A 27,655-nucleotide genomic window follows, 5' to 3' on the forward strand; every position below is an offset into this window, starting at 1 on the left:
CAAGCTGACCTCCCTAGAGGAGCAGGCACTGCAGTGATGCATTTTCAGCACTGATGAACTTCACACTGGTTGGAAGAGAGAGGAATAGCTGAAACTCTTTCAGGATCTTCAGGATTTTTAGCTGTGTCCTCTAAAGACAGAAGATGAGGTGCACTGTTCACAGTTTGGGGACAAGCAGTGTTTAATCTGCTGTGTGCTTGAGGGTAATGGAATGGAGATGTACAAAACACTGTGAGAGGCGTGAGGGAGTAGCTCAAAGGCTGGTAGGAAAAATGAAGAGTCAGAATTGCTATCTTTTGCTCTCCTCCTGGGGCTTTTGAGTCCGCAAACCCTCACAGGGCATGCACTGCCATACTTGAGGGATTCAGACAAGACTGGTCATCAAGATGAGGTAAGCCCTTCCTCTGGGAAGAGACTGCTGCAGAAAAACATAATGAACCATTACAGACGTAATCCATGGGAATGGAGAGGTTTGGAGAGGTCAAGTGCCTCTGGCTTGGTTTACATGGGATCAGACCCATAAGCCAGGACCCAGAGGTAGCAGTGCCCACAGTTCTCCCTGTGAATATACCAAAGGTGCTTTTCCATCACATAGTTAGGTTTCATCAAAAACCAAATTAGCACAAGGGAACTTCTGAAAACAAAGGAAAGCAAAAAAAACCCCAACCTCTCACCTTTGATGGGTGATTCAGAGGAGAAACAGAACAGGTCTGCATTGCCTTCCCAAGCCATCCCCTTTTTTTCATCCTTGCTTTCAGTTCAACTACTTTCCACACCCTCCTGGGTTGCAGCAAAATTAACAAAGCCTCTTTCAGGGCCCTAGGAAAAAGTCTTTCTTTCTGCTGTCCCTGAAGCCTGTTTTCTCACTCTTCCTCCAGGAAGGCTTCCAGCCCTGATCTGTGCTGCCTCTCCCTGCTTTGAACTCCCTGGATAGGTCACCTTGCACAGGTCCCCCCGTCCCTCTGCCCCAAAAGCTGCTGCTGCTGCTCAGGCTGGAGCTGGCAGGGTCAGGCAGCCTGCAGCCATGCTGCTGGGGCCTGGCTTTAAACAAGGGGAAAAAAGCAGAGTTTCTGTCTGCCTGCCTCTCAAACAAGCACCATGACTCTCCATGAACACTGATAGATGAGGAAGTCACAGATAAAAAATAATTCTCCAGTGCATGCGCAACGTGGGATCAAGCTACAAATCTTGTTAGGTGGTGATGGGAAGTATCAGTCAGAAGTCAAATCACACAGGGCTGCAGATTTATCTGGGTTTCAAGGCTCTGCAGTCTGTGCTCAGTGTAGCATTATAAAATGCAGTGATCCTTATGGGCACGTGCAGAGATATAATTGGAACAGTGCAGAACACAAATTAGATTTGAGAGATTTCTTTTGCATCTCTGCTTTAAGTCATGGTGAGGTTGTTTCATTAGCAAGCAGACATAAAGAAGAAACTCCCCTTCTTGCTCAGTTGCTGGTGGGTTTTTTAAATTAAATAGCAGAACAATTCAGTTTTGAAAGGACTAGAGCTGTGAGATCTCACTTGTTCAGCACAAGGACATGGCAAGTAGGTTTGAAAGAGATTGCTATAGATATAAAAGCACCTCTGGCCCCAAAAGTCCTTTAGCTGCCTATGGCTGGCAGCTGAGAGGCTCTTCTGGGGAAGAGCAAGTACTCTGTACTAGGGACTTGCCTTGTTATCATTATCCCTAGATATCTGCTTTTGGGCATGAGAAAACCAGGCCCTGACTGGAGGCGTACCTTTGATCTGACCTACCCTGGGCTGCATCCCTCAAAGGCTGAAGGCAGCTCCTGAGATTCCACCAGCAAACCAAAGGGTTGTCAGAGATGAGAATCCCTCTCCCCTCAAACCTCCAGGCAGAACTTCTTTCTCTTGCTGAATTTCAGGGAAGGGCTCACATAGTGGCCTGAGGGAGGAAGGGCTGCCTGCCATTAGGAGCGAGCTGAGGAAAACCAAAACCTTGCACAGAGAGGCAGCGGGCCACTGCATCATGAGTACAACAGCGTGGTTTTCTGTTTGTGGGAAGCATTGGCATGTCTTCAGAACTCACAGCTGGGCTGCACATGGAGGGAGAACTGGCAGGAGAAGTGGGAGTAGCAGCCCACTGTGTGCCAGAAAGCTATTGTGGGTTTGCACGGGGCCAGGGCAGGAGGATGGTTGCAGGAAGAACAGGCTCTGGGATGTCTGTTCCCTGATGAGTAGCTCCATGGGCAGCACCAGTCATTATTCAATGACCACATGTCCACAGCTTGTGACACACCAGCTCCTGCTCTGAAGGGGCCTAAAGCTCCTTTAGATCTTTTCCCCATTAAATAAACAATATTTGCACGTGAATTGGTCTGAATTCTTTCTACTGATGTTATGAAACCTTCTTTAAAAAATCTCCTGCCAGTCAGTAGTGCTACCGAACACTTTTGTTTCCAAAAGAAACTGGGTCCAAATTATTCAGAAGAAAATATTCACCTGTTCCCTCCATGGAGTCACTGTACACAGAAATCTGAAGAGCCCTCTGCACTTTATCTCAGGCCCTTGTACACAGTCTGTAAAGGCTTGGTTTGGTTTTCTTGGGTTTTTTTTTTTTGTTTTTGTTTTTGTTTTTTTTTTTTCCTGTTAAATGAAGATGTCAGATATTCCAAAGGAACCACACATGCACACACACACACACCAAAAAACCAGTCCTCATCTGGCAAGGCTCTTTTAATGTTGTACTTTTACCAAACCACAGTACATACTTCAAATAAGGCCTAACAGATTATACTCTTTATAAATTTACAAACAGTTTATTCTCCTTAAAGAGATATTACTTTTATCAGTCTTGTGTATTTCAATGAATTATATGTTTATTCAAGCATAACATAGCAAATGTAGCCATAAATCTTGTAGACTAAGTGTCTATAACAGAGGAATCTCAGATACACTATACTTTCAGATTAGGATGTTTTTTAATATACACATTTTTGTTTAATTAGGGTAACCGTCATCTCCTGGTTATGCGTCCCATGGGAAAATTGTGCTCAAGAAAGAAACCTGTGGACTAGAGTACTGCAAACAGAGAAGGTTTTGGTTCACCTGACAGGAAATTGGGCCAGCTTTGTAGGCACACTACCCTGGGATTGGCTTTCTGCCTGGTTTGAAGGGGTGAGAGGCTGTTTTTACTTTCCTAATGGCCCTGGTCTTTTTCTGGGTACAGACTGCTCCACAGCAGCAGGAACTAAATCAGTAAGAAAGGACTACTGCATTTCCATCCCTAACCAACAGCCCAGGCTGTTGAGAGCTGGATGGCTGGTAGAGACGAATTACTCAGATGTGGCATACAAACAGTACTTACAAAAAAAATAAAAAAAGAAAAAAAAAAAGAAAAAGGAATAAAAGAAGAAAGGAAGTAAAATGACCTGCCTCTGTAGAAATTTTCACAATCTTTTGCTACTGTTATGTATATGAATCTAATTCTGAACCATCATTTATGTCCTAGTCTCTGCTGATCCCTTTTTCTGCTCACAAGGCTATACCAATAAAACAGCAACCAGCTGTTGCTAGTTTGCTGTCTTGTCAAGCAAAGCCAGCAGAATAGGAGCACCTCACTGTGCTGTGAAACCCCCAACAGACAGCTAAAGAAACTGTGTTTTGAGGACTGCACACTGAGCAACATCACAGGCTGTGCAAGGCAGGTGTTTCTCAAGTGTTATATGGCACCGATGGCTTCAAACCATCTCTCAAAGACTGAGAAATAAGTTCCTGCTTGAGCCCAATATGTCCCTGCCAGAGAACCAGTGAGGAAAGAAGAAAACCTGACACTGAGACAAAACCCAAATCCAAACCATGCAAATTATAGTTGAATAATAAAAAACAAAATCCAAGCCCGTACCCCAAGTGTCCCTTGCAACAGAGACAGCTGATTGCTCTCTAAACTGCAGAACCAGCCATTTCTGTAGCTCCTAAATAACAAGTTTGGCAATAGTTACCATGCACAAAGTAAAGGCCACTTATAAAACATCTCCATAAAAATATCTATTTATCTCTATATCTCTATTTATATATGTCAGTAAGAAGCATCAGACTGAGCACAGCCCAAGCACTCCATGATGGGGGGGAAATCTATTTAATCTCCATGAAATTAAGCACTCTTAGGATTGGCATCCACACGTAGGACTAAGTCAGTACAGGTCATTTCCAGCAGGCTTCTCTTAATTAGCACTAGTCAAACCGGGTAGCAGAGTTGTTGGGGAGCTGAAACCTTTCAGGGATATTGTGCCAAAACATGCTTTTCTGTCAGAGGAACTCCCTGGACTCAGGCTGCTCAACATGTGAGTCAGCTCATTAGGACTGAAGATAATTTATGTAATACCTGCCCAGCCAGCCCACTGATGGGTCTTGATCCACGGAAGAGCAAAGGAAAAGTTCCCCATTCCTCATGTATGACTGAGACTGACCATGCAAAGCAGATCTGTGGAAAGCCACCTCTCTGTGCTTCAGAGTTAATAGCAACCAAATGATGCCTCAGCCTTCTTTATTCAAGTGGCTCTGATCCCTTCTCTTAAGCAGCTGGAGCTTCAAAAGATCAGATACAATGCAGGAGTTACAATAAGCCGAGTGTAATATCTCAGGTGTTCCACATACAGAAGCATTATTTCCCTTCTGAGATGCTGATCCAATGAAAATAAAATTATTTAATAACCAGTGTTGAGTTTTCTCAGATGTGTTCATAACAGAAACCTGTAGGAGTGTTGACTTGTTGGCCCTGTTGAGCTGGACCTTTAACACTCCAAGAGACTAAAATCACTAGAGGCTTTATAATACAATTTTTTGGTGTCCTACTATGGAGATTACCAGCAGCCTCATATAGCTGCTACAAAAGCACAAGGGAATGGGATGGCTGAGAGCTCAACCTGACATCTTGTGGCCCTAAGAAAAATAGATGCTGGCTTTTGCTAGGCATTAATTTTACTATTTATGTTTTTGGGAACATTTGAACCAAGCAATAGAAAGTAACGATGCTGAATGGAAAGAAATGCAGCTGCTTAATTTTCAGACTTTCCTTGCCAGGCAATGCTGTGATTTTGGAGTTATAACAAGTTAAAAAATAATGCTGCCAATTGCAGAAACCAAACTTGCATTTTCAGTCACTGAGTACTATAAACAGATAAAAACCTACCGCAAATATAAAAGATGACAGGAATGGAGTGGCACATAACACTTCCACTACAATGGTTACATTTTAGGAAGGTGAAAGGTTTCACCTTGGTCAAAGTAGTAAGCACTTCTGGGAAGGAGTTTAAAGGTGACAGTGAAAGGTATTAAATTTCTCAGTGAGAGGGAGCACTTCTAAAGTAAAGAGATGTCAAAAAACCCAGAAGTGTCAGCAATTTTCTTTCCTTGGAGTAATGGGTAGAGGGGTTTGGAAAAAAGGAAACATTAGATGTCTACAGAGATCTTACTCCTTACTCTTACCAGGAACTGTGTAATGAAAGGGACATTACGCTGCGTTTCAGAGTGTGCAGCAAAGGCAATTTCTCTTTGTTACCTTGCCCTGTCGTAGCAGCTTATACTTCAGGGATAAAGGTTTCATTAGTGCAAGACACACAAGAAAACTGCAGACAGACCTCGATTTTACAACAGAAATAACTTACAACTAGCTGCTGATACTGTGTCCAGTATTTTATGATGGCAAACTACTTTTAAACATTGACCCAAAGGAGTTTTTCATGACAAAGCAGTGCAGGGCTATTTGTTCAGCTTGTGAATGATTTATTTACTGTCACAAGGTCAGACTCCTTCAGTGACACATGCACTGTAAGCACAAGAATGTGCACTTTAGAGAACAAATATTAGCATACAGGGGATGGTTACTTTGTCTTTATTCAGCCAAGTTTATCTTCCATACTTCCACAAGGGTTTAGAAAAATAATACACTGACTTGGCTAGCTGCTCCACTGCTAACCAAAGCCATGATGAAATGAAGAAGAGCTGTTAGGCTGGGAATGCTCTAGATGAAGCCTGCTTCCACCTGACATGAGTCATCTAAATTTTCTGTTTTCTGGCTGATTCAAAAGATTGCTGTCTTGCTCCAGTGATTCTAAGAGCCTGTTGATAGCCTACCGCCCTGGAAATGGAGTCAGTGGGGAAAAAAACATTATGACAGGACAGGACGCTAGATTATCTCATCTAGGTTCCTTTTCCCACAAAATGTTGGAGCAGATGGTCTTTTGTGGTTCCTTTCAACCTGTGATGTTCAGTAAGATGGGGAAAAAGTGACAAAAGACAGGGACAGGCAGCAACACATCTGAGAGTTGTCTTCTAAGAAGGCAGAAGAACTTGGGTCTTATGACTGTACTCTCACCAGCAGCCTAGAGCAGCTTGTTTAAGTTTCACATCTTCAGCTGTACTCTTGCAACAGCCTATTTCAAAGTGAAAGACAGGAGCTCTAATATTTTGGCCAAAAAAGCAATGAACACATGGCAATATATAACTGGCCACAGCACAGTACCTACCACAAGCTCCTGACTGGAAGGCAAGAAACTCTGGTACAGTTTATTTTTCTGCATACTGAACATTCCCTCAGATGGTTTCTGCTCTAGTGTCATTCCAGTTATTTACATTTCTCACCTGTCAGAAAACATCATCTACCTGCCTTTTCCTCAATAAATTAGATTTTCTTAGGGCAGCTCTGTGCTAGAATTCAGAATGCCAGTTGTTGAATATTATCAGTATGAATACCTCTGTGTTGTAACAATTAATATGGTGATAGTACATCTCTGACCCTTGAGCACAGCAGAATTAATACTACGGAATCTGAGGAAGTAACGATTTGCTGTTCCTTAATATGCTATTACATATCAAGAGAGAACACTAATCTATGGTAAAACTAAAGGTACACACTTTTATGTTTGTTGTTTAATCCAGATGCTTTTCCTTAAGGAAAAAAAGGAAAAAGCAGTGGAGAATAAAGGAAAGCAGTGGGAGAACAAATAGACATTATTGGAAGCTGCTGAATCACAGAAGCAGCAGGATGCACTAAATTTGTTATTTGCTTATAGGTATATTTCCAGATTATATCTTACCCCCTTTTCACTGAAGTGGTTCTGGTTGTGTTTAAATAATTGCCCATTTTTTCTCACATGATATTTTGAAAATAGAAGACTAGTGAAAAGAAATACTTCTCTGTGAAAGGACCTGTTGATACCAAAGGTTTGGTTTTTGTTACAGTAAGTGACTTCTTAAAAAATACTTATTGTGTAAAAAAGCCACGAATTGGCCCCTTTTCTTCCTGATTCTTAAGCTGTTGGCATAATTATGGTTTTGAGCATAGTGCCTCAAGAAAAATCTGCTTATATGTGAAAGTCAGAGTTAGAAGAACTGTGTTACAGATTGTTAAATAAATGCTTTTCCGTTACCAGGTCCAAGTCTTGTCTCATTTGAGGCACCATATGTGCCTGCTACTGTAGGGCACAGCCTGAGTTTGTCTTCAAAATTGCACTTAATTTCAAGAGCGAGTGATTTTGCTAGCACTGCAGACTCATGGATTTGGAGCAAGTTTGGTATCTTAGCAGTTGCCCTAGTGGTGCAGACATCAAATCCCAAATAGCCTTAGGTTTTGGAGGTGGATGTGTGCACCCCACACGGCTGCAGAGAGACACATGTGGCAGCAGAAGGGAGCAAAGACTCCTCGTGTCACAGTGTTCAAGTATCATTTGGGCTTCACCCTTGAACCTTCAGTCCTGTCTCTTTGTCCTAGAGCTTTTCTACCAAAATGAGAAATATTCCTGCATAAAGCGTGGCTCTCCCTCTAGGGGTTGCAACAGTCAGCACAAAACAATGATCAGGATGTGGTCTGAAGACAGTATCCCACCAGGACTTTGCCACTGTAATATTCCACAAAAGAAGTTAAGGTCTTGGACAGATCCAGGGATTTGGTGGGTGGTTAAGGCAATGCCTCTGACTCAGGTGGTTGTTGCACTGATGCTTCTTTGCCTAGGTTTCACACTCACATTCAAGTGCATTTAACACAGTTCTTTTATAAAATGCTTCATAAAAATGTTTTAAAGCCTGATAAAGTAGTTTATTAAAAGGAACAGACACAAGTCTGTTGAGCTGGGCATACATTTTTCTTGATGGTTTCAATAAAAGGCTCTCATTCATGAAAAGAAGGACAGAGTTATGACAGGAAAAGAAGGCAGACAACCCACGCTCAGTCATTTGTAGTATATAACCCTTGTGGGACTGACAATGCCTCAGAATCTGCAGTAACAAATGTGAGCAGAAGTGAAAGCAGACTGCATGCTGCTATCTGCAAAGTGATCAGAAAGGAAAAAAGCAGAAAGACAGTCATTAAATTTCTATCCAAACCCTTCTCTCAGACCCTCTTCCCACCTCAACAAGCACAGATGTACATAAAAGGTAACACTGATGCAGGAGGAATATACTTGCACTTCAACAAATCTTCCCTGCTTTTAGCACCCTCTCCTCTTATTCTGAAGTACCTTTTTTTCATGTACAGGGGGTCTTTTCTTAAGAGGCCTTTCCAACTTCTGTCCTTTCCAAATTGATTTCCTGGCATTAGAAATGTTAAAAATACAGGCAATGATAAGAATATACAAAGCATGAAGAAACAGCTGTTACGGTGATTAAAACTATTTCAAATGTCTTTTTTCTTTTTCTTTTTCTTTTTTTTTTTTCCTCCTCTTTATTTACCAATCTGGTTTCTAATAGAACTTTAATTAAAAAGATAGACATTCACAGAAGATATTTATGCATACAAACACACTGCTCTTCATTCATTCTAATTTGCATGCTGTTGCTGTTAGAAGGCAAGATTTCTGTTTAATTTCTCTAGGATGGATTATGACATCTGATTACTAGAATTTAGGTTCCGCTCTTCAAGAATGACACCCTTTCAGGATTACCATGCTTAATGGAATGCAAAATCATTTATGGGAGAAACCATATTGAAAGCTATTGCTTGTCAAACTTAGCTTCACATTTCAACAGATACCCTGGAAATCAGATGCATCTGTCAATTAAAGGACATTGTTTTAATTAAAATGAATTCTTATCAGTACAATAAACTTGTACATATACACCACTGCTTTGGCAGTCTTACTAAAATATTTGTGATGACCATCCTCTCATGTATATCATGCTGCCTAGAGCATGACCCTAAAATGCTGACGTATTTTTGAAGTGGTAACTGCTAGAAGAGATATAAAAGGTACAGGTAAATTTTAAGACACAAAAAATACAAAGCAGAAATGCTTCAGTACAAGTTAAAGATAAATATTCCTCTTTCATACATCTGAATTTTCTATCAGTAAATACGGAATAAGCAGTGTGTGAAAGACCTGATTCAAAACCACCAGACTGGATTGCAGATTTTCCTTGAGGCTGGGCTGACATCAAAATAAATTCTCCATTGTTTTGGCTCTTTGGATCTCCACATCCCATTACCTGGTGGTCAGCAAATCTTGTCAATGAGAATCCAAAATATTGCTTACATTATTTCACTAATGCTGAGAGCCCTGATCTCCAGCCCAGTCTTGCTCTCTGCCATCGTTTCCCGTGGTGTCAGGAATGATCCTTTAGAAACACAACTGGGACACTCTGGTTCCCCAACCAGTACAAGGAGCTACATTTTTCTGCACAGTTCAAACAGGTGAGACAGCTAAAAAAACAGGTGATAAAAGACTGATTATTTTAATATTCTCTGGGGAAAGTACAGAGTTTTACAAAAGCAGGATCCACTCTTCCCTCAAACAGATTTTCCCACATACCTGTCAAGCAACATGGATTTTTGGCACTAGTAGGAGTGGGGGAAATAAACTGTGTCAGCCTTCAGTGATAGGCTTGAAGCAGAAGAAATTATCAGAATAGATACAGTGCTAGCATAATACACAGGCTACATCTCTGAGTCTGCTCCTGCTTCACTGCCAGGATGCTGAATGACCAGTGCCTATAATTAAACATACACCATTCTCAGAAATGAAATACAAAGAAGACAGGCAGGAATTCACCCAAAGTCACCAAATCTCTATACAAAGACAGCTGCGTGTCTAAGGTCCAGTTTAAGGAGAAACAAGAATTCTAATATTTAAAGGTTTCTAGGGTTATGAAAGTGACTGTATTTTAACAAAGCACTAATGTATTTAACAGAAGAAGGTCCATGGTGTCCAGTCAGTGGAGAGGTGCAGATGCTCTTGACTTGATTTCAGAAATTTAAACTGTTTTTCAGACTTAAGACAGTAATTTATAACTATTGCTTATGCAATGGTCAAAGGTTATTTTTCAGAAGTTCTCATTTAATCTCCCAGGGTTGTGGGAGATTAGCTGGTAAATTTTAGAAAATCAGTGAATAGATATCACAAGCCTCAGTACCATAACCAGAGACAACTGTCTCTTGCTTTGCCAAGAACTTGCTTAGACATGGAGACCAAGCCATCTTTCCCTTCTAATGCCATGCTGAGGCATTTGGCAATTTGCACTATGGCTGTTCAATCTGTCTCTCCCACATAAAGTAGCAGAGGACTCTAGTCTCTCAGGATACATAAGTTTGATCTTCCTCACAGACATTAAATTCAGATTAGTAGCTTTTTTTCCTGCAAATCAAATGCCAGTCTATGCAAACGATGCTCTATTCACTTCTCTTGGTAATTTCAAGTTACAGGCAAGGATGTTTTTCAGAGTGGACTAAAATACCACTAAAATAAAATGAAACCTAAAATCACAGAGAAAATAGAATGCCTTTTCAATCCTACAGATATCTGTGATTGCTATGTAGTTTGCTGAGTGGTGGTTGCAGGGTAGATCCATCCCCTGCTGATACTCCCCAAGGAGAGAAGACTTATTTTACACCCATGATTAAACTCAGGTCTCATCAGCTTGATTACAGGCAAGAGAAAGAGAGGTTAATACTAGAGGCAAGGCAAAAGACTGCAGAGCATAAGAGTGAAAGAGGTAATTTTTATGCCTACTTGAACCTCTCTTCCATGTATATTACCTGAAAAACAGTAATTGTTTTTGAAACTGGCAACTTTTTTGTATGCTAATTCCAAATCCATAAATAGAAGAAATTAATGTGCTTTATTTGCTCTGATATCTGTGTTCATTGATAATGTTCCTCCAGAACAGGACTTTAGGCTACCATCTTTAAAACCCAAACTATCTGTCTTGCCTTTCTGACAAATTGTGCTTATCAATGTCTTGTCTGCTAAGACTCCAATATTTTATTTCCCCTACATAACTTTTTTTTTTTTTTTTTTAAATTTTTAAAGTGTCAATTAGAATAATGAAAGTTGCAACCAAAGAAATAAGGAAATCAAAAATGCCAGCACTACTCAGTGTAACAGATTGCATGTTTGGGTGAAAAATAAATCTTTCTTGTGCAGAAAAATGAATTAAATCTGTGCATACTAAACCCAGGAATATTAAAAACAAAGAAATCTAGGATTGTCGCAAGAATAAATACTTTTAAAGGGAAATTCCTAGTATTGTTTCTGTTCTTTTAGCACATGGCAAAGCTCTGTGATACATTCATTCCTTCATTCTGTTCCACTGCAAAACCTATCCATTAAGGCCTTAAATTCCTATCAAGTCAGACCATGCTTCTCTACAGAGGGCAAGCTAAAGCTTTGTTATTGCCAGTGAAGGATATTAAGTCTTCAGGCTGCCCTTTTGTCTTTCCTTCTGGCTGCCTGCCTGCTGTTCAGGTGACACCTACGACACTCCTGGTTTGAGAGGAAAAATGGGATGCAATGCTGTACTTGGCACTGGCCTTGCTATTCTTAAAAACGCCTTACTAAGACAGTAAAATAGTTTGGGTAAATCTCTGTGTTGAAAAGGAACTCTCCCCTGTGTGCTGTGTGCTCCTCACGTGCTCTTGTCTCACCTTCCTGACTGTGCAAACACTGCCAGTGGAGGCTTTCCTTGCAAAGGGACTGAAACAAGGGATTTAAGGAATAAATTGCTACTCTCAAGTTGAAAAAACAAAAGGATGTGAAGTCCATGGGTTCAAATGCATTGACTAGAGCTGTACTAATATTTCTATGACAAGAAGAAACAGAAGCAAACAAAGTCTGGCTCTAATTGCCTACTACAATGTTACAGTATATGCCAATATGCCACAATTCAACCTGGCATGTGCCTCAGGTGGTGACCTGGTGCCATAGACAAAGACACAGGAACAGACTAGGTCTACAGACTCACACAGCATCATCCTGCCTCAGAGACCAACAAAATAATACAAAACCTTTAAAGCCTCCTGTGCTTTATGATAATCCTTTTTAGTAAGAGTAGTAGTAGTCATAATAACAGTATTTTTACATTGTTGATGAGAATTGCACATAATCTGTCAAGTGCCTGGGTCAAGAAGATGGGTCCTGCCAGGGTTGACATGGGCTGATGAGATGTTGAGAAACTGGTGAGTAAGATTTGCATTAGTCCTCGCCCCCTATCCCACCCCCAGCCTGGATCAATGTCACCAAAATAAACGGTGCTGTGGTCAAGGTGTGGGGCTGAGGGCAGCCTGTGGGGAAGTGGCCAGCCAGGAAGGAACACAACGCTGGGCAGAAAGGGCTGCCACTTGCTCTCAGGACAAAACCACCCATATTTTGAACAGCTTTTAAAAATATAAAAAACCAGCCCTGTTTCTTGTCACAGGTATCCAGAACATCTTTAAACACACACAGAAATAGACAGGTATTACTGAAAATCGTAACCAATGCTGAAGCTGCAAAACTGCTCTTTGTTGTAGTCACTGGGATACAGAAGGGGCAATTTGCTGTAAATAAATATTAAAAAGTATTTTTTCTTAAATGCTTGAGATATTATTTTTTTTTTCTCCAGTCTCAGTGGTATTTTCCTGTCACTTGCTCCTCCAGTTGTGCTGATCTTTTTATCCTATGTGTGCTCAAGTGTCCGACACAGAGTGTTCTCTCTCCACTGCAAGAGTCAACCCAGTCCCACCCTGGCCCAGCTGATATCCCACCCCAGGCCCCATCCCCGTGGGCTTAGATAAGCCATTCCTTCTTGCTCTCGTCTATGGTCTCCGTGAAGTTGGGGTCATTGTTCATGATGGCGGCGTCGGCGCTCTCGGCTGACTCTGCCCCTTTGGCCTCGTTGGTGTGGTAGGTTCCCTTGTGGCGGAACATGTAGCGGATCAGGAACACCAAGGTGCAGAGGATGGTGAAGATCACCACTGCGATGACACCTGCACACAGGAGGAAAGAAAAGATGCCCCTGGTGAGACCAGCTGCAGACATTAACATGAAGAAAATTTCCCAAAACTCCTGAGCTGACTTGAAGCTACTCAGGCAGGTGGGCATCACTACAGTTGCTCGGTTTCTACTGCTCTAATATCTATATACTAATATCTAATACACTATATACAAAATGCAGCTCCATGAAGTCTGCTGGTGACTCTCATCCCGTAGGTAAAAACTTCAACATTAACACCTACCTACAGACCTAAGCTTTGCTGACCATGAGCCAGAGGGTGCTGAGCACTCCCAGAACAGGAGGGTGTATTGGTGGTGTGTGGGCAGCTCTTTGAAGGTGGAATCTCTGGTGTTCATTTCCTAGTCAACAGCTGTAAAGACCTATCAGAGCTCCTCTACATGTCCTTGAAAATTAGCTTGGCTCACTGTTGGCTCACACCTCCCACTAAGCACTGGCTCCACATAATTGCAGATGTTCTTGTCTTATCATCAGTTCTAGCCTTAATTGCTCTTCCTGCAAAGGTCTATTTTGGGTTCAACCCTGTTACAGAGAAGCCTCATGAATGTAATCTTAGGCATAGGTAGCTATGTGATAAAACAGCATTGTAACTGTTTGGGCCCTTCTCTACAGGCAAAGGAATCTTCCAGGATGAAAAGGTTATAGAATTTTCAGGTCAAGAAAAATCTTGTAATCAGCCATCATATGTTATGCCACTTCATGTTAACTGATGCATTGGGCAGGTGAACTGAGGCTGTTCAGGTGTGGCCTGAATTTTTCTGAGGAATGTAATGCTACCCTTCCGGTATCGTGAAGTTTCAAAGTATAAGAAAAAGTTATAAGAAATAACAGGAACATAAATTAGAAAGGAAAAATTACACAAATCAAAACTAAAGCAACAAACCTAGGCCTAGATATGCAAATATATACCCTTGTTAACAACTGCAATTCAGCCATCAGAGATATATACTGCAATGTATCTTGGAAAAGTAGACAGTTTTCTTACCTCCAATAATAGCTGAGTTTCTGTTAACTCCATCTCCTATAGCTTGACCATTGTATGGAAAATCAGCACTTGCTGTAAACAGAGAATGAAAGATTCATGTTGTAATAGCAGTGAAACTTCTGTAAAAGTTCAGAAATACATCCAACATCTTCAGATACAACTTAAAGAAAACTGTGATCACTAGATATTTACCTATAGATGAATAAAACCAAAAAGATCTGCTAATATTATCTAATCCCTCACAACTCCTTTCTCCTTGTAACAAAAATAAAATTAAAATAAAGGAGACACCCTCAGTAAGCATTGCTATTGGCACAGAAGGACATTTTGTCCTTTACTAACATAAAGTCAGTAAGTTTTAAGTGGTAAAATAGCACAAAACTAAACAAACCCCTCTCTTTTAAAAGCATGTGATCATACTTTTACAGAGATTTTTGCCTTTGTCACTGCTACCTATTAAAGTCTTCAGAAACTTGCAGGATTTTGTGACCACCACTAGGTACAAATTCAAGCTCCTTCAAAGTAAAACTTGAGTCCCTTTTGCTGCTGCACATTCCAAGGTAAGAGTGGAGCTGCAGCTTCTGTTGGTCAGAGCCACAGAGCAGCTACCCCACAGAGCACTTGCCAGCACTTCTGCTGCCCTGGGAGAAAGCCCAGCATGTCAGCTGAGCCACTGCTGGAGCTGCTGTGGAGCTGAGAAGCAAGACTGTGAGCTGGAGGAGCTGAGGCACAGCAGGCGTGGGAGGCTGTGAATGAGGACAGCCTCCAGCACACAGGTAAGGAAAGGAAATACAGGCAGATGTGCCAGCATTCATATGCCAGTAATCTGAAAAGGAGAAACTCTGTGCAGCAGAATTGGATGAAACTGGATTAATTTGGATGGTAGCCCAAATGGTTTTAACCTCCCAAAAATATCACAGAGGCTTTTCAAAGGCACTCTCATCAATTAAACTTATCAGCATTTTCTTTATAGTCAGACATAGCAACTAGACACTGCAATGACTAAGCACGCCTAGGGAGCTGGCTGAGTGGTTGCAATAATTTCCTTCTTTGCCACTGGACTAAGACATCGATTTTGAAACAGAGAAAATGTTGTTAAAAGTGTGTTAACTGGAGAAAGTTAAAATAATCAAGGATATGAACTGCTTCTTAGGGCGGCATTTAAAAGCCAGCTGTATTTTCCTTGCTTGATGGATTAGGTGATACTGTACAAAAATAGTCAGTTGCCTTTACAGAGCAGCAACGCATTCAGTTTACCAAAAACTGGCTGAGGGAATTCAGCTGCTTTTCTGTTATCATGGACTAAAATCCACAATAATGTTCTTTTTGTATTGTAAAGCAGCTGCACAAAAGAATGAATGGTTTCAGCTTGCCACATGGCCTGAAAAGAGGTTTGGGGCTAGAGTAGCCCTCTGTGTGCCTACTCTGGGAGAGAGTCAAACCAGCTGTGTGTTCAGCAGTTAGTTTTTGGCTGGCCCCCTGGGGGACAAACACGAGGGCCCTTCTCAGAGCTCAGCAGAGGGGCCCTGTCCAGCAGTTTTTGCCAGCAGCACTTGTGCCTGTGACATTTGTTGGTGGTCTGGCTTCTGAAAACCTTCTTATGCACCCCTCTGAAATGAATCAAGCTATAAATCGTAGAAGAGAAATAAATACCTGGTTCTCTATCAGTGGATTTTGCTCCAAAGAACTCTGCAGGACCATTAATGAAGACATTTTGGCACAGGATCCATAAACATACCCTTGCAGTGCTAAAAGGGTAAAAAAGTGCTAAAGGCTGGCAGTGGGAAATCCTACTTTTAAACCTGCCTTTCCTGCACCTCAAGGAAAATCCTAAAGCCAAACAATACTAAGGGGAAATACCAGTTTGATAAACCACAAGGAGTTCCTCTCTGCCATTCTAACCCAAAAGGAGTCCCCTTGTCATCCGAGCAGCACCACAGACAGTTAACAAGTCCTATCACTCACCACTTGGTTGAGAGCTGGTCTCCTGTGTCCTCACACAAGAAATCTGAAAATCTACACTGGTCACAGCTCCTCCTTCCTTTACAGTTGAAGATTATATTTTATCTTCTTTTAAAAGGTCATTTCAAGGACAATGGCACCAATGAAGTGTGAAGAAAGATGAAAGCTGCTGTTCATGGCAGCATCATCCCTCCTGAGCTCCCACATCACACTGGCTATGCTACAAGGGATTCCTGGCAGATGGAAGATCACAGCCTATGATTTCAACAGGAACTGAAACCCATGTCAGGATAAGGAAGAACATGTTGCATGATGTGGAGCTCCATCCTTGATCTTGTCTGAGAGCTGCTGCTAGGACTGGACCCAATGCCTCCACACACAGCTGTTCTCCATTGCACCCACTCATCTTACACACTCAGGAGGAGCAGTCCATCTGGTCAACAAGCACGTGTGATTCACTGAGACTCTCACCTCTGACAAAAAGAAAATGGGAACATGTGCCTGGGAGCAGGGGACACTCTAAGAGCTCACCATCAGATTAGCTAAATTGTGCCCTGCTGCAGCTGCTGGAGAACCAGGAGTGCCAAAGGGAAAAAAAAAGGAGCTTAGACTTCATGAATCTTTTGTTTGGAGCACTTGCAGCAAACAAATATTAACAGATATTATTGCCATAGTTCATGAATTCCTACTCTATTATTCTCATGTAACCAAGTGACCTACCTGTGCATTATGGGGGGTTTTGACTGAAAAATTGTACCTAAAATCTCAGCCAAATGTGGGGTTATAGAATATATTTTGCTGCAAAAGAATCTATACAATTATTTTACCTAATATATTACTACAGATGGATAGAGGACAAAGAAAACAACTAATTAGTTTCCTTTTTTAACAGGAAGTTCTCTTGAAATTCTTCAGTAGCTTCTCAAAAGATCAGAAATAGCTACATATCAGAAGTCTAAGAATTGCAAAAGGGCAATTCCTGCCACAGCAATTAGGCAGAAAAGAAACCTATGAGGGTATTGTACTTGACCCTCCAAGAGGAGCTTAAGGGAGTATTGTTCCCAAAAGGTACCAAGTGCAGGTATTTCAGACAGGAGATGCATCATTCAAACACATAGGGATTCCTCTCTGACCTTACTGCAGTCACATTCCTTTGCAATATTAAGCACCTTTGCCAAAAAGACAATTACTAACAAGAGTTTTTCTTCCATTGCTGCTGAAATTCAGGAACTAAAAGAGGAAAGAAAATGTTAGAGCATGCTGACAAAGGGACAGCAGTAATACTGATCTTCTGGTAAAAGCACAGAGGGCTATATAAAGTGCTCTTCATAGGCTGTAAAGAGTAATTCCTAAAATGAATCTTCCTTAGGTTTCTCCAAGTATCCAGGGTCCCATGTGTGTGATTCAAAACATGAGGAACGGAGCAAAGAGCTTTTTAATCTCTCTGGGAAAACAGAAAATCTATCCTGAAAAGCTGAATATTGACCCAAGACATGTCCTGCCAGCTGCCTGAAATCCTCTGCTCACGCAGCTGTGGCACAGAGCCATCAGTTTGCTGTCATGGCACACCAAAGACCTTTTCCTAAAACCTGCAGCTAGTGCAGGGACATGTATCTCTCTCAGCAGAACTCACCAGAAGCTGACATAAAAACCACTTGAGATTCAATGAAAAAGTTCTTAGGGAAAATAAGGGACAGAGTGCTCTGTACCAGGAAATGCTAAGCTTCACTTCATCTGGTTCCCTTCCAGGATCCAAGCTGGCTGATGCTGTGTTTTGTGCCCAGTCTTTCCACAGCAGGTCATCAGGTTTGCTTCAAACACCACCACCCTGATGCTAACTTATGTAAAGGGACACAGTACACTTTGCTTTCTCTTTCTTTCATGGGCTGCTGTTTACAAGACCATAGTTTGAATAACCACAGAGAATCTACAGAGTCTGTACTTATGTTTTACACTTTTCAACTTTCTGTTATTAGGTTTAGGGTAAATGGGGTTAAAGAAACTTTGCAGCACGTAAAAGGGTGATTAAAGATTGGCTGCAGGCAAATTCCATATTCTGGCTATCATTTTAATGACATTTTAAGCTTTAAATGACCACAAACATGCAATAGGAGACCTACTATCCTTCAGCATGCCCAACATGGTCATTGCCACAGCCAGATGCAAAACAACAGCCCTCAATGAATGGAGAGGGAAGATGGGACTGGATAAACAGAGCACAATTAGAATTAGATGTTAAAGATGACAGATGTGCTTGGTTTAGCTGAGTGAATTAAATCTGCTTCATTATAACAGGCATGATTTTGCATCTGCCATTTTCAGAGGGAAAATGTTTTACAATGGATCCCACATAAAAGCCTTTTGCAAATTCACAAAATTGACATAAAAAACGACCTTGGTAAAGTAGTCCAGAAGATCAGCATGGGCTCAGAAATGAGCAAAAGGCTGTTCAGTAAAGGCAAGGGGAAACCCAAAACCAAAGAGGGGTGGGGATTTGCAGATAAAAAGCAGTATCAAGAAGTACACAGTAAAAAGGCAAAGTTTGTTTTAAGATACATTACTAGGAGTGTTATATATAAGTCATTGAAAGCAATTTTTTAAACTGAATTTTTTTTACTGAATGGACAAGTCTTAAATATTAAAATACACCACATTACAAAGGAAGACACAGTTTAAATATTATCCAAAAAATGAAGGGTGAGAGTTATCACAGATCTAAAACATTCAATGAAATGTTAAATGCTGGAAAGTGAGCTTGTTCAGACTAGATCTAATGTGCTGCAAGACTTCTTTGGCCTTTCATCTTTACGGATGTCCACAATTTTGAGAAGTGTTTGTCCATTATGAAAACCAGTTGAGTTTCCACATAAATATGAACTGGAGAAACAACCGGCACAGGATTTGGTGATCACAAGGTCTATAAAATCCACATCAATCAAGGCATTGATTAGAAGTAGAACAGTAAGATAAGAAAATAAAATATAAGATGTGAACTATAACTTCTTCCTAATTCTATTTTGCAGCCAAACCCAAGAATTGACTCTGCAATGACAGCAAATGCTCACTTACATGTTAGGATTATGAGAAAGTGTTGGACACTAGGTGCATTCACAGATCTGGTTCTCCTTAGGACCACAGCATGGAGAAAAGTAAAAGCAAGCTCTCTGGTGGCATTCTGTAAATTATGTCAACTTGGCTGGTTGGGTGAGACTGTACTGCTGTGATTTGAAATTACAGAGCTCTCCTTATTACAGACTCTAAGTACAGAACCTAATTGCTTGACTCTTGATAGTAGAAATTAATGTGCAGTTGCAGCCACATTCCCCTTCCTGAAGGGAGTGAAACTCTAAATATATGAACAGAAATGATGGAGCAGGAGCAAACAACACCATTACACACAGCCCTACATCAAAGGTGAACAACACAACCCTTAGAGTGTCCTTTCATGCCCATCCCAACCACTTCTCTCCTCCTGAGTCTGGCTCTGTGAAGAGCTCCCATGACACATAAAGTGCAGCCATTCAGCAAAAGAAAAAAAAATCTGAAGCAGTATTAAAAAAGCTGTCTCTTTTATTAATGCACATTTTTATATGTATTTGTACTGAAAGTTCATATATATTTTTTAAAATTACTAAATCTATGTTTTTCCCTAGTTCTCTAAACTGAAAACTCATAAAAGAGAAAAACTACCCCTACTCCTGCTTTTCCAGGCATTTGAGAGCAGATTCTAAGGGAGGGCTGTTTAACATTAGACTCTGTTAACAGACTTTACTTGAAAACCTACTAACATCAGGTTAAATAAAGAATTTGGCTGAAGCAATTTTTAATACTAAACACCTCCAAGTTTTGTTTTTTTTAAAAAACAACCTCACACTTATTTCCCACAAAATATTTAAAAGATATCATTAACCATGTTGTTTGTAAACGGTCAAGTTTGTTCTAGCATACTATGTGGGGTCAATTGTCATTCCTTGAATTTTTAGTGATGCCTCAAGTGCAGTGTTAGAGGGTTATATGTATGTCCCTATTAGGAACCATTTCCCCGACTATATGGAAATAGAAATCTTCACAGTCACAGACTTAATAGTTTTTTTTTTTAACACAAGTTACAGGATATTGGAAAAAATACACCCACTTAGCAATTCTGTAACTACCAGAACAGACGTGCAGCTGAGAGGAAAAATTGGGGCTTTTAAAAATGTCATCTTCTTCTCTCCGTTGCCAATAATGCTAATTATTTGGAACATGAAAATCTCCATGTTGGAACAAAATTCACTAATTTCTTCAATCTTTTACAACCATCTTGTCTTGGGGGATAGAGAGGAAAAAACCCTAACACAAATGATAAAGATTCCTCCAAAGCATTGGTGCTGTTTGGACCAATTACTTAAACTAAGTTTTGCAGGTATGTTCTGTTAGATCAAAAATACTTTGAAAGGTTAGACTTTATTTTCCCTAAGAACTTTTCATTGAATCTCAAGTGTTTTTTATGCCAGCTTCTGATGAGTTCTGCTGAGAGAGATCCATGCACAGACATAATGGAAACCACAAAACCTGTGGGTTTACATTTTTAGTGTGAAGGCTCTCCAATCCTGTCTTTTTATTCCAATATAAAACAAATATAAATTAAAAAATCTTCTTAAATGATGACATATAACAGAAACATTGTTCTCTGAATTCAGTTCTTCTGTATGCAAATGCCTGGGATAATGGGAAAGTAAGTGGGGATTATAGAAGAAAATTTCTGGATGTTACTGTAAAAAAAAGCATAAATTTTAGAATGAACAATGGAAATGCTAACAATGAACAATGGCAGTGCTGGGAGAAAATGAAGTCTCCATGGTTAATGAACTGGGACAATGCAGACTCTCAACACTAGACACCAGAAAACCCAATCAGTCAAAACAGCTTTTTGTGAATTGCTGTGTTATCAGCCCTTCAATTTCCTTCTGCAGGTGAGTTTTGCTGTTGATATTCTTAAGGAGAGGAGGAAAGGGAGTTTTATCAATGGCTTACACTAAGAGAGTTGTACAATATTCTTTTTAGTTTTTGGTCTTGAAAGGCAATCTTCCTAGGAAAGGGACTAAAAACTTGTGCCTTATTATTAGGAGACCCATCCTTGCAGCTCAAACTCCCCCAGTCAGTCCTGGCTGAAATACAAAACAGGAAAAGCATTCCTGCACTGTCTTTTGGGATAGGTGAGGTGATTCTCCCTTGCTTCTCCCTTTGTATGATTGTTTCACACCTTCTTTTGCACACAAGCAAGTAATTGTACAGAGTAGTGGTAAGGCAATACACTTCATAATACTGGTATATATATATCTGGTACTTGCAAACTACAGAATTTTATTCATTTAAAAAGAAGAACAGACATTTAGCACCACTTTTTGATTTTATCTGCATTTGAACTTCAGCAAGGTGGATCTCAGAATTAGTATTTTTAACATTTGCTCTGCCAGATTTCCAAGTGATTTGCAGCACATTAGAGCAGCCTCATCCATCAAAGACCTAAACTCATCTATCTTTTAATTCCTGGTAGTAACATCTGTTTGACACTGAGTCTCACTATGACTCCAGACAAGAGTCATGCTGGCCTAAGATATCACTTCCATGAAAATTTTATGAACAGATCTTACATTTCACCTGTTAAGGAAGATACACTAATACTTCCTTTTATAATTAATGTAGGTGATGAGGCGCTTTGGTGTTCTCAAAGGACCAGTGGAGTTAATGCTGGTCAAAGCCTGGCTGTATATAGGTAATCACTGACAATGCACCCACAGGGAATATGTGAAAGAAACACACCTCCCCTCCCTCCCTAACCCTTCACCCCTGCCCCCCCCCAAAAAAAGAAGAAAATCCACCTCAATGACCAAGAATACCAAACAAACCTGTAAACTAATGACAGCTTAAATAAAAGAGAAAAAAAAAGGGAAAGGCTTGGATTTGGGATAAAAAATGGGTCAGACTGGAGAGTTTAAACCTAAAAACTCCTTTAATAGCTGTAATGACCTGACTGTAATCAAGAACAACCTCTTACACAGGAAGTGAGTGCGTTTCTGCCTGAGGAAGAAATAAAGAAAGCAGTCACATGAAGTGCTCAGGCATCTAAATGTTTCCTTCTCTACTTCATTTCCCCCCTAATTTATGCCATCTCTATGTTCCTGGTTAAGATTAGTACTTGTGTGAAAAATAAAGTCTTTGCATAGGATGGAAAGGACTCTCTTTTTAGTATTAGCACCTTCTCTTGACATTAGGTAGCAGCATTAATATTCAAATCACTGCTTATGAAACAGCTACAATACTGGTCTGTCAACGACTGCCAGAAGAATTTACAAGCTTGGCAGTCTGCCAACTGTCTGATACACTAGACAGAGTGTCAGAAATCCCACACTGAAATTATATAGTCTTAAAGTTAAGAGAAAGCTATGCATAATTGTGTGAAGGAGCTACATGAGACTGAGGGAGGCATTTTTATTCCAAATCAATAGAGAGATATGCAGTAATTCAAGCACCATAATTAAACCCTTTAAGGATGAAGCACTGATTGTGCCAAATTTCAGACAGATGCTCTTCCTAGTTAGCTGTTTGATGGGCAGGAGAAAAATAGAAACTGTTGCATTTAAATGTTTACCACTTACCCTCTTGTCTGCAAGAAACACTTGGTGCTTAGAAACTGAGCTATGAGGCTCTGATAGACTTAATCCCTCCTGATTGACAAAAAACACTACCTTCCTGTTTGAAAACAACTCAGGTCAAGGCCATTGACTTCTGAGACAATATTTATATTGGGAGCGTGTGGGATGAATGCTGGCCACTCTCAGTAGAGCAAACAATCACAGAAATACACCAGACTGGCAGTGGAAGAACCTGTTGACCCAGAGGGCAGGTTGCAAGTGCATCTTCAGTCTCTTGTATAAAGAGTATAAATATTAAGCTACCTTACTGGTGAACAAACAGCCTCCCAATGTTTACATGCTATGTTAATTAAAAAAATCAAACCAACCACCTTGAGTAACCAGTAACCCCGAAGAGAGAATCTGGCATCATTCTCTGATTGCAGTTGAGGTTTGCTTATGCTTGAAAAAAGGACTGTAATTTTATTCTAGGAAATGTCTTCATAGCTATTTCTAATTTTGCTAACACTAGGAGATCAAATTTAGATGTGTAAGGCTGCATCATGAACTGAGGTGGTGCAGCTCCTCTGCACCTCCTGCCTGGACTTGCATGACCTTGCAGGAAGCCTAGGGAAGTGACCCTGCTCCCCTGCCACCCCTTAAAAGAGAGAATGAGCACCATGTCCTCTGTCACCATTGACTTTAATGCTCATGCTCTTGGACTCACTGATGTGTACAGGACTCTTTCAATGTCTGTGGCCAGGAGAAGAACGTTTTGTTCATGTCTTTGTGACTTAAGACCACTTTGAGGGTTGCTTTGTCACCCATCAGCAAAAAACTTGAAAGTAATTTGATTGTTCCTTCCCACTGCATCATTTGTAACAAGCTCTTGACAAGGGCAAAAGCCATTTCCCATCTCTCTAGCCACACCAATACCAGCACACATCTGACCCAGCTCCTCAGGTGCCGCTGCTCTGCCCTCTGAGATGTGCTACCAGTGGTCAGGGGGTGAGATGCGACACAACCAATGGCATCTGAATCTGGAAGGTGATCTTCAGTAAAATGAGTGACACTTTCTCTTAGTGCAGAAACTGACTGCTCTCTTCCACTTGACAGAGAAATTAGCTGGCCAAATAGGTGAGCTTGGATATATGGCCAGTGCTCAGTGCTGTTGCTCTCCTGCCATCACTTGTTAAAGGAAGAGGGATGAATTCCTAACAAAAAGAGAGTGAATCCTGCAAGTAGCTGTTTTAGTCTTGATGACAGTGGTACATAATTTTGCCAGACATGTTTAATATAGGTTTCAAAGTAAACTGTTGATTTGTAGAAAGGCAAGACCTTTCAACTATTACAAAAAAAATAAAGAGCATTTAGGGTTTAAACACACACAGTCAGAAAAAAAGTCACACCACTTGGAAAAACACTGCAGATGTAGCATTTAATCTTGCTCCATTTAATTTGTTATATGTCAAAGCTAATATAGGTTTAATTAAATCCCATGCTAAATACTCTAGATGCCATTCTGTTCATAATCAGAGTAAATGCATCTTGCAGCTACAGAGTGCTATGAGAGCTTAGAGCTGCTAAAACATAGTTTGCCAACCATTGTGTGTACCTTGCCTTTCTAGGATCTTCTGCTTTTACTAAATTCAAGATTGGGAGGTTTCGCAAGCTGGAGCACATTATACCTAAAACGGAGAGGTATATCCATGTAACAGGTTTCTTTTATCCTTTTTTTTACATAAATAAGAAAAATTAGGAGGTGAAATTACATTAGTAATTGGCAGAACCTTAGATAAAAGCACCCACATACTGAACAACATCACTACAATATGCAATTTCTAACTTTAACTACAAGGCATTTTAGGTGTGGATTTTTTTACTACAAATATAATTGTATGGGCTTTTGTTTATTTCTCTACAATGAGCAAGGTGTCAGTTATCATTCACCTATATCTTAGCTAATTTGAACTGAGAGGTATCAAAACCCCCTTGCTATTAACCTTTTTTTTACCTATGCAGCAGTAGTAGATATTAAAATGCACACCAATACAGTTAAAGACTATAGAAATTAAAAGTTCTGTTTTGAATTGTATGCCAGACAGGTAATTCAATGGTTTGGACAATATGTAAAGGTAAAACACGTTATTTTTAAATACTACGTTCATTGATCAGGCTCTTTTTAGCCTCTTTTCTACACTCTTATTGATGTGTAACCAAGGCATATTGGATTGTCTGACATGAACTGAGATAATGCTGATGGGAGGAAAACACAGGAAGTGAACTATATTGATGATCTGCTTTGATGCCATTATTGACCTTTTTCTTTTAAATCGCCAGAAAGTCACGTTCCAGGAAAGAATGACTTGTTGAATTCCTGTGCTTCATCATCACCAAGAAAGGATCACCATAGCAACAGGAAAAGACTATGCACTGTGAGAATACTCACAAACTGAACAAGATCATGCTTCAAGATAATGTCCCAGGAGCATGGCAAAATGCCAGCCAGGGGTGGGGCGGGAGGGAAGTGGGACTTCTGCAATAACAAAGGAATTATAAAAGGTCTAATATTGTAAATGTGAAATATATGTGTATTCAAAGCTAACAGAAAGTGCAGGACAGTGAACTGACAAGCTGTACAGCTCATTTGTCTGGGGAGAAAATCAACAGGGCTTCTTATTGAAAAATCCCTGAACTAGTTTTTAAAGGTCAGCTGCCAAATGACTGATGCGTGTCATTATGATTTTCCCTTTAGCCTCTCTGTTAGGGCATCCAAAATGTTTTGCAGCTAGCAGGAGATGCTCATGCAGTAACTGCACAGAAGAGTTTAAAGAAAACATTTCATGTAGGTCACCCATCAGGCAGAACCTGCTTAACATCTAGTTATTCTCTGCAAAGTTTGATCCAGCACTATAGTTGAGAGGTGAAAGGATCATTACATTTGCTGTCTGGTGTATCTGTTCTATTTAGACACTTATCTTGGATCCCCTCTTCCAACATTTTTTAATCCTCAAAGTTTAATTCCACCGTATTTGAGAAACAAAGCTAAAAACTGATGCTTAACCCAAAACATGATCAGGATGAGTTCAGAGTATGTCACTGAATGAGATTTAAACCATATGATGCTTCCCACAATTTTTTTTCTGATTTTTTTTTATTTTCATTTTGAAACATCCATCCTCAGCTTTTAAATGCTAAGAACTCTTTAAAATTAAATAGGTAACATAACACTAAAAATTACAGATGAAAACATGTTTGAAACGAGAAACACTGCACATAGTAATTGCTGCTTTCAAAGCCATGTTATTTGCAACCATCTCTTTGTGGCAAAGTGTGAGTAGCTTTTGCTTTAGCATTACTACAAGTGTTTCTGTGAATTTCAAAGCCAGTTTTTGTCTTTGCCCCTTCAGCCAGTTTAGTGAAGGAGTAAATTCACACTGAAAGAACTGAGACTATTCCAGTTATAGAGCCAATAACTTATACCTCTGTTTCCTCCATTTTCTCTCTCACCATAATTTGTGTTAAAAAGTCCTAAGTAGGGTTTGGGAAACTAAAACATCCTCAGTGAAAACTGCCAATTTACTAATGCAAAGTGACACTAAACCCAAGCGTTTTAATTTAGCAGTCATGAAGATCATTTTCATGACTGACAGGCCATGACTTTGATGACTCAATGTTATACAGTGTACAGAATATATTTTTTCTCTGACTGAACTGTCTGTGTCAGACCACCACTGATACTTTCACAAAGAGTTGTTTATACTGATATTGGCAAATGTAGAAACCAGACATTGCTCACCAACACCTGAATATCCTTTTACTGCTGAACCAGTGAAATGCCACTTCTTTGCTGTGAAATTTATTTCTACCATAACTCTCCTGACATTGTTGCTTTCTTTGGTGTACAGCAGTATTGCAGCATATTGCTTTGAAGCAATATGATCTTCTCCCTCTACTGCTGTGGATGACTGGAGAGGACAAGATGAGGGGTTCCTAGCTCCCAGTCTTACAAAAACTAACCATTACCATAATGAAGATGTGTCTCTTGAGCTTTGTCTGCCCATGACTTGAAATAGTTAAGTCTGACTATGGCAGTGAAACTTATTTTTTACTGGCAGAAGTTAACAGACAGCTTGAGCCAACCTACTAGCATGCTGCATGTCCCCTAACATCTTTCACGCTGTCTCCGTGTCCAAGTACAATTTATCTAGAAGAAAAAGTGTAAATTGTAATCTGCCAGGTCAACAAAGTTTACAAGATGAGACACAAGGTCAAGCATAATAGCACGTGCCAAGGACAAACAGTACCTCTTTCTTTGTACTGCAGGAGCTATTAGGAACAGTTCAAATATCCTGAGCAAATCCCACCATAGTCTTTTGGTTAGAAAAGTAACCAACAAAAATGAACAGCCAAAATCAATTAGATGCACATGAGTCACAGCAGTAGTGCATCCTCAAGAAGTTTATGGCACACTTTTTAAAGACATGAGCCAGTGAGTGATCCTTTAGAAAATGTGTTTGAACAGAAAAGGAGTACAGATCATAACCTTCAGGTACAAACAGGTCTAATTTCAGAGAAGAAAGGGACCACTAATTTATGATGAAAAAAATTCAGGTAGAAAATTGCACGTTCTGCAATGGGGAAGAGACACTGAAATCTTAAAATGGCATGACATGTCAGCAAAGAGGGAACAACAGGTTTTAAAGAATGATACTGCTTGTATTAACGTTTGGGACCCTCAGCTATGCAAGGAGCTCTGTCTCTCCTTAGAAAGAACTGCCCTACTTCTCTGCTAAAGAAGAGATGAAAGGAAATGCTGCAAGGAGTTCCTTGACACTTCACTGAGAAAAACCCTAAGCAACAACAA

General features: G+C 40.2%; 1 protein-coding gene across 1 annotated transcript in view; it reads right to left on the reverse strand.

Annotated features, from left to right (window-relative positions):
- Positions 1–2,682: 2,682 nt before the first annotated feature.
- CNTNAP2 (contactin associated protein 2) overlaps positions 2,683–27,655 on the reverse strand; it is a 1,020,050-nt gene continuing 995,077 nt past the window's right edge. The window contains exons 23-24 of the mRNA XM_015618213.3: positions 14,210–14,281; positions 2,683–13,198 (exon numbers count right to left, since the gene is read on the reverse strand). Coding sequence (XP_015473699.1) covers positions 12,999–13,198; positions 14,210–14,281 — 272 coding nt within the window. The 3' untranslated portion in view covers positions 2,683–12,998. The remainder of the gene's footprint in view (positions 13,199–14,209; positions 14,282–27,655) is intronic.

Source organism: Parus major, chromosome 2 (genome assembly GCF_001522545.3).
Source record: "Parus major isolate Abel chromosome 2, Parus_major1.1, whole genome shotgun sequence".
Lineage (NCBI taxonomy): Eukaryota > Metazoa > Chordata > Aves > Passeriformes > Paridae > Parus > Parus major.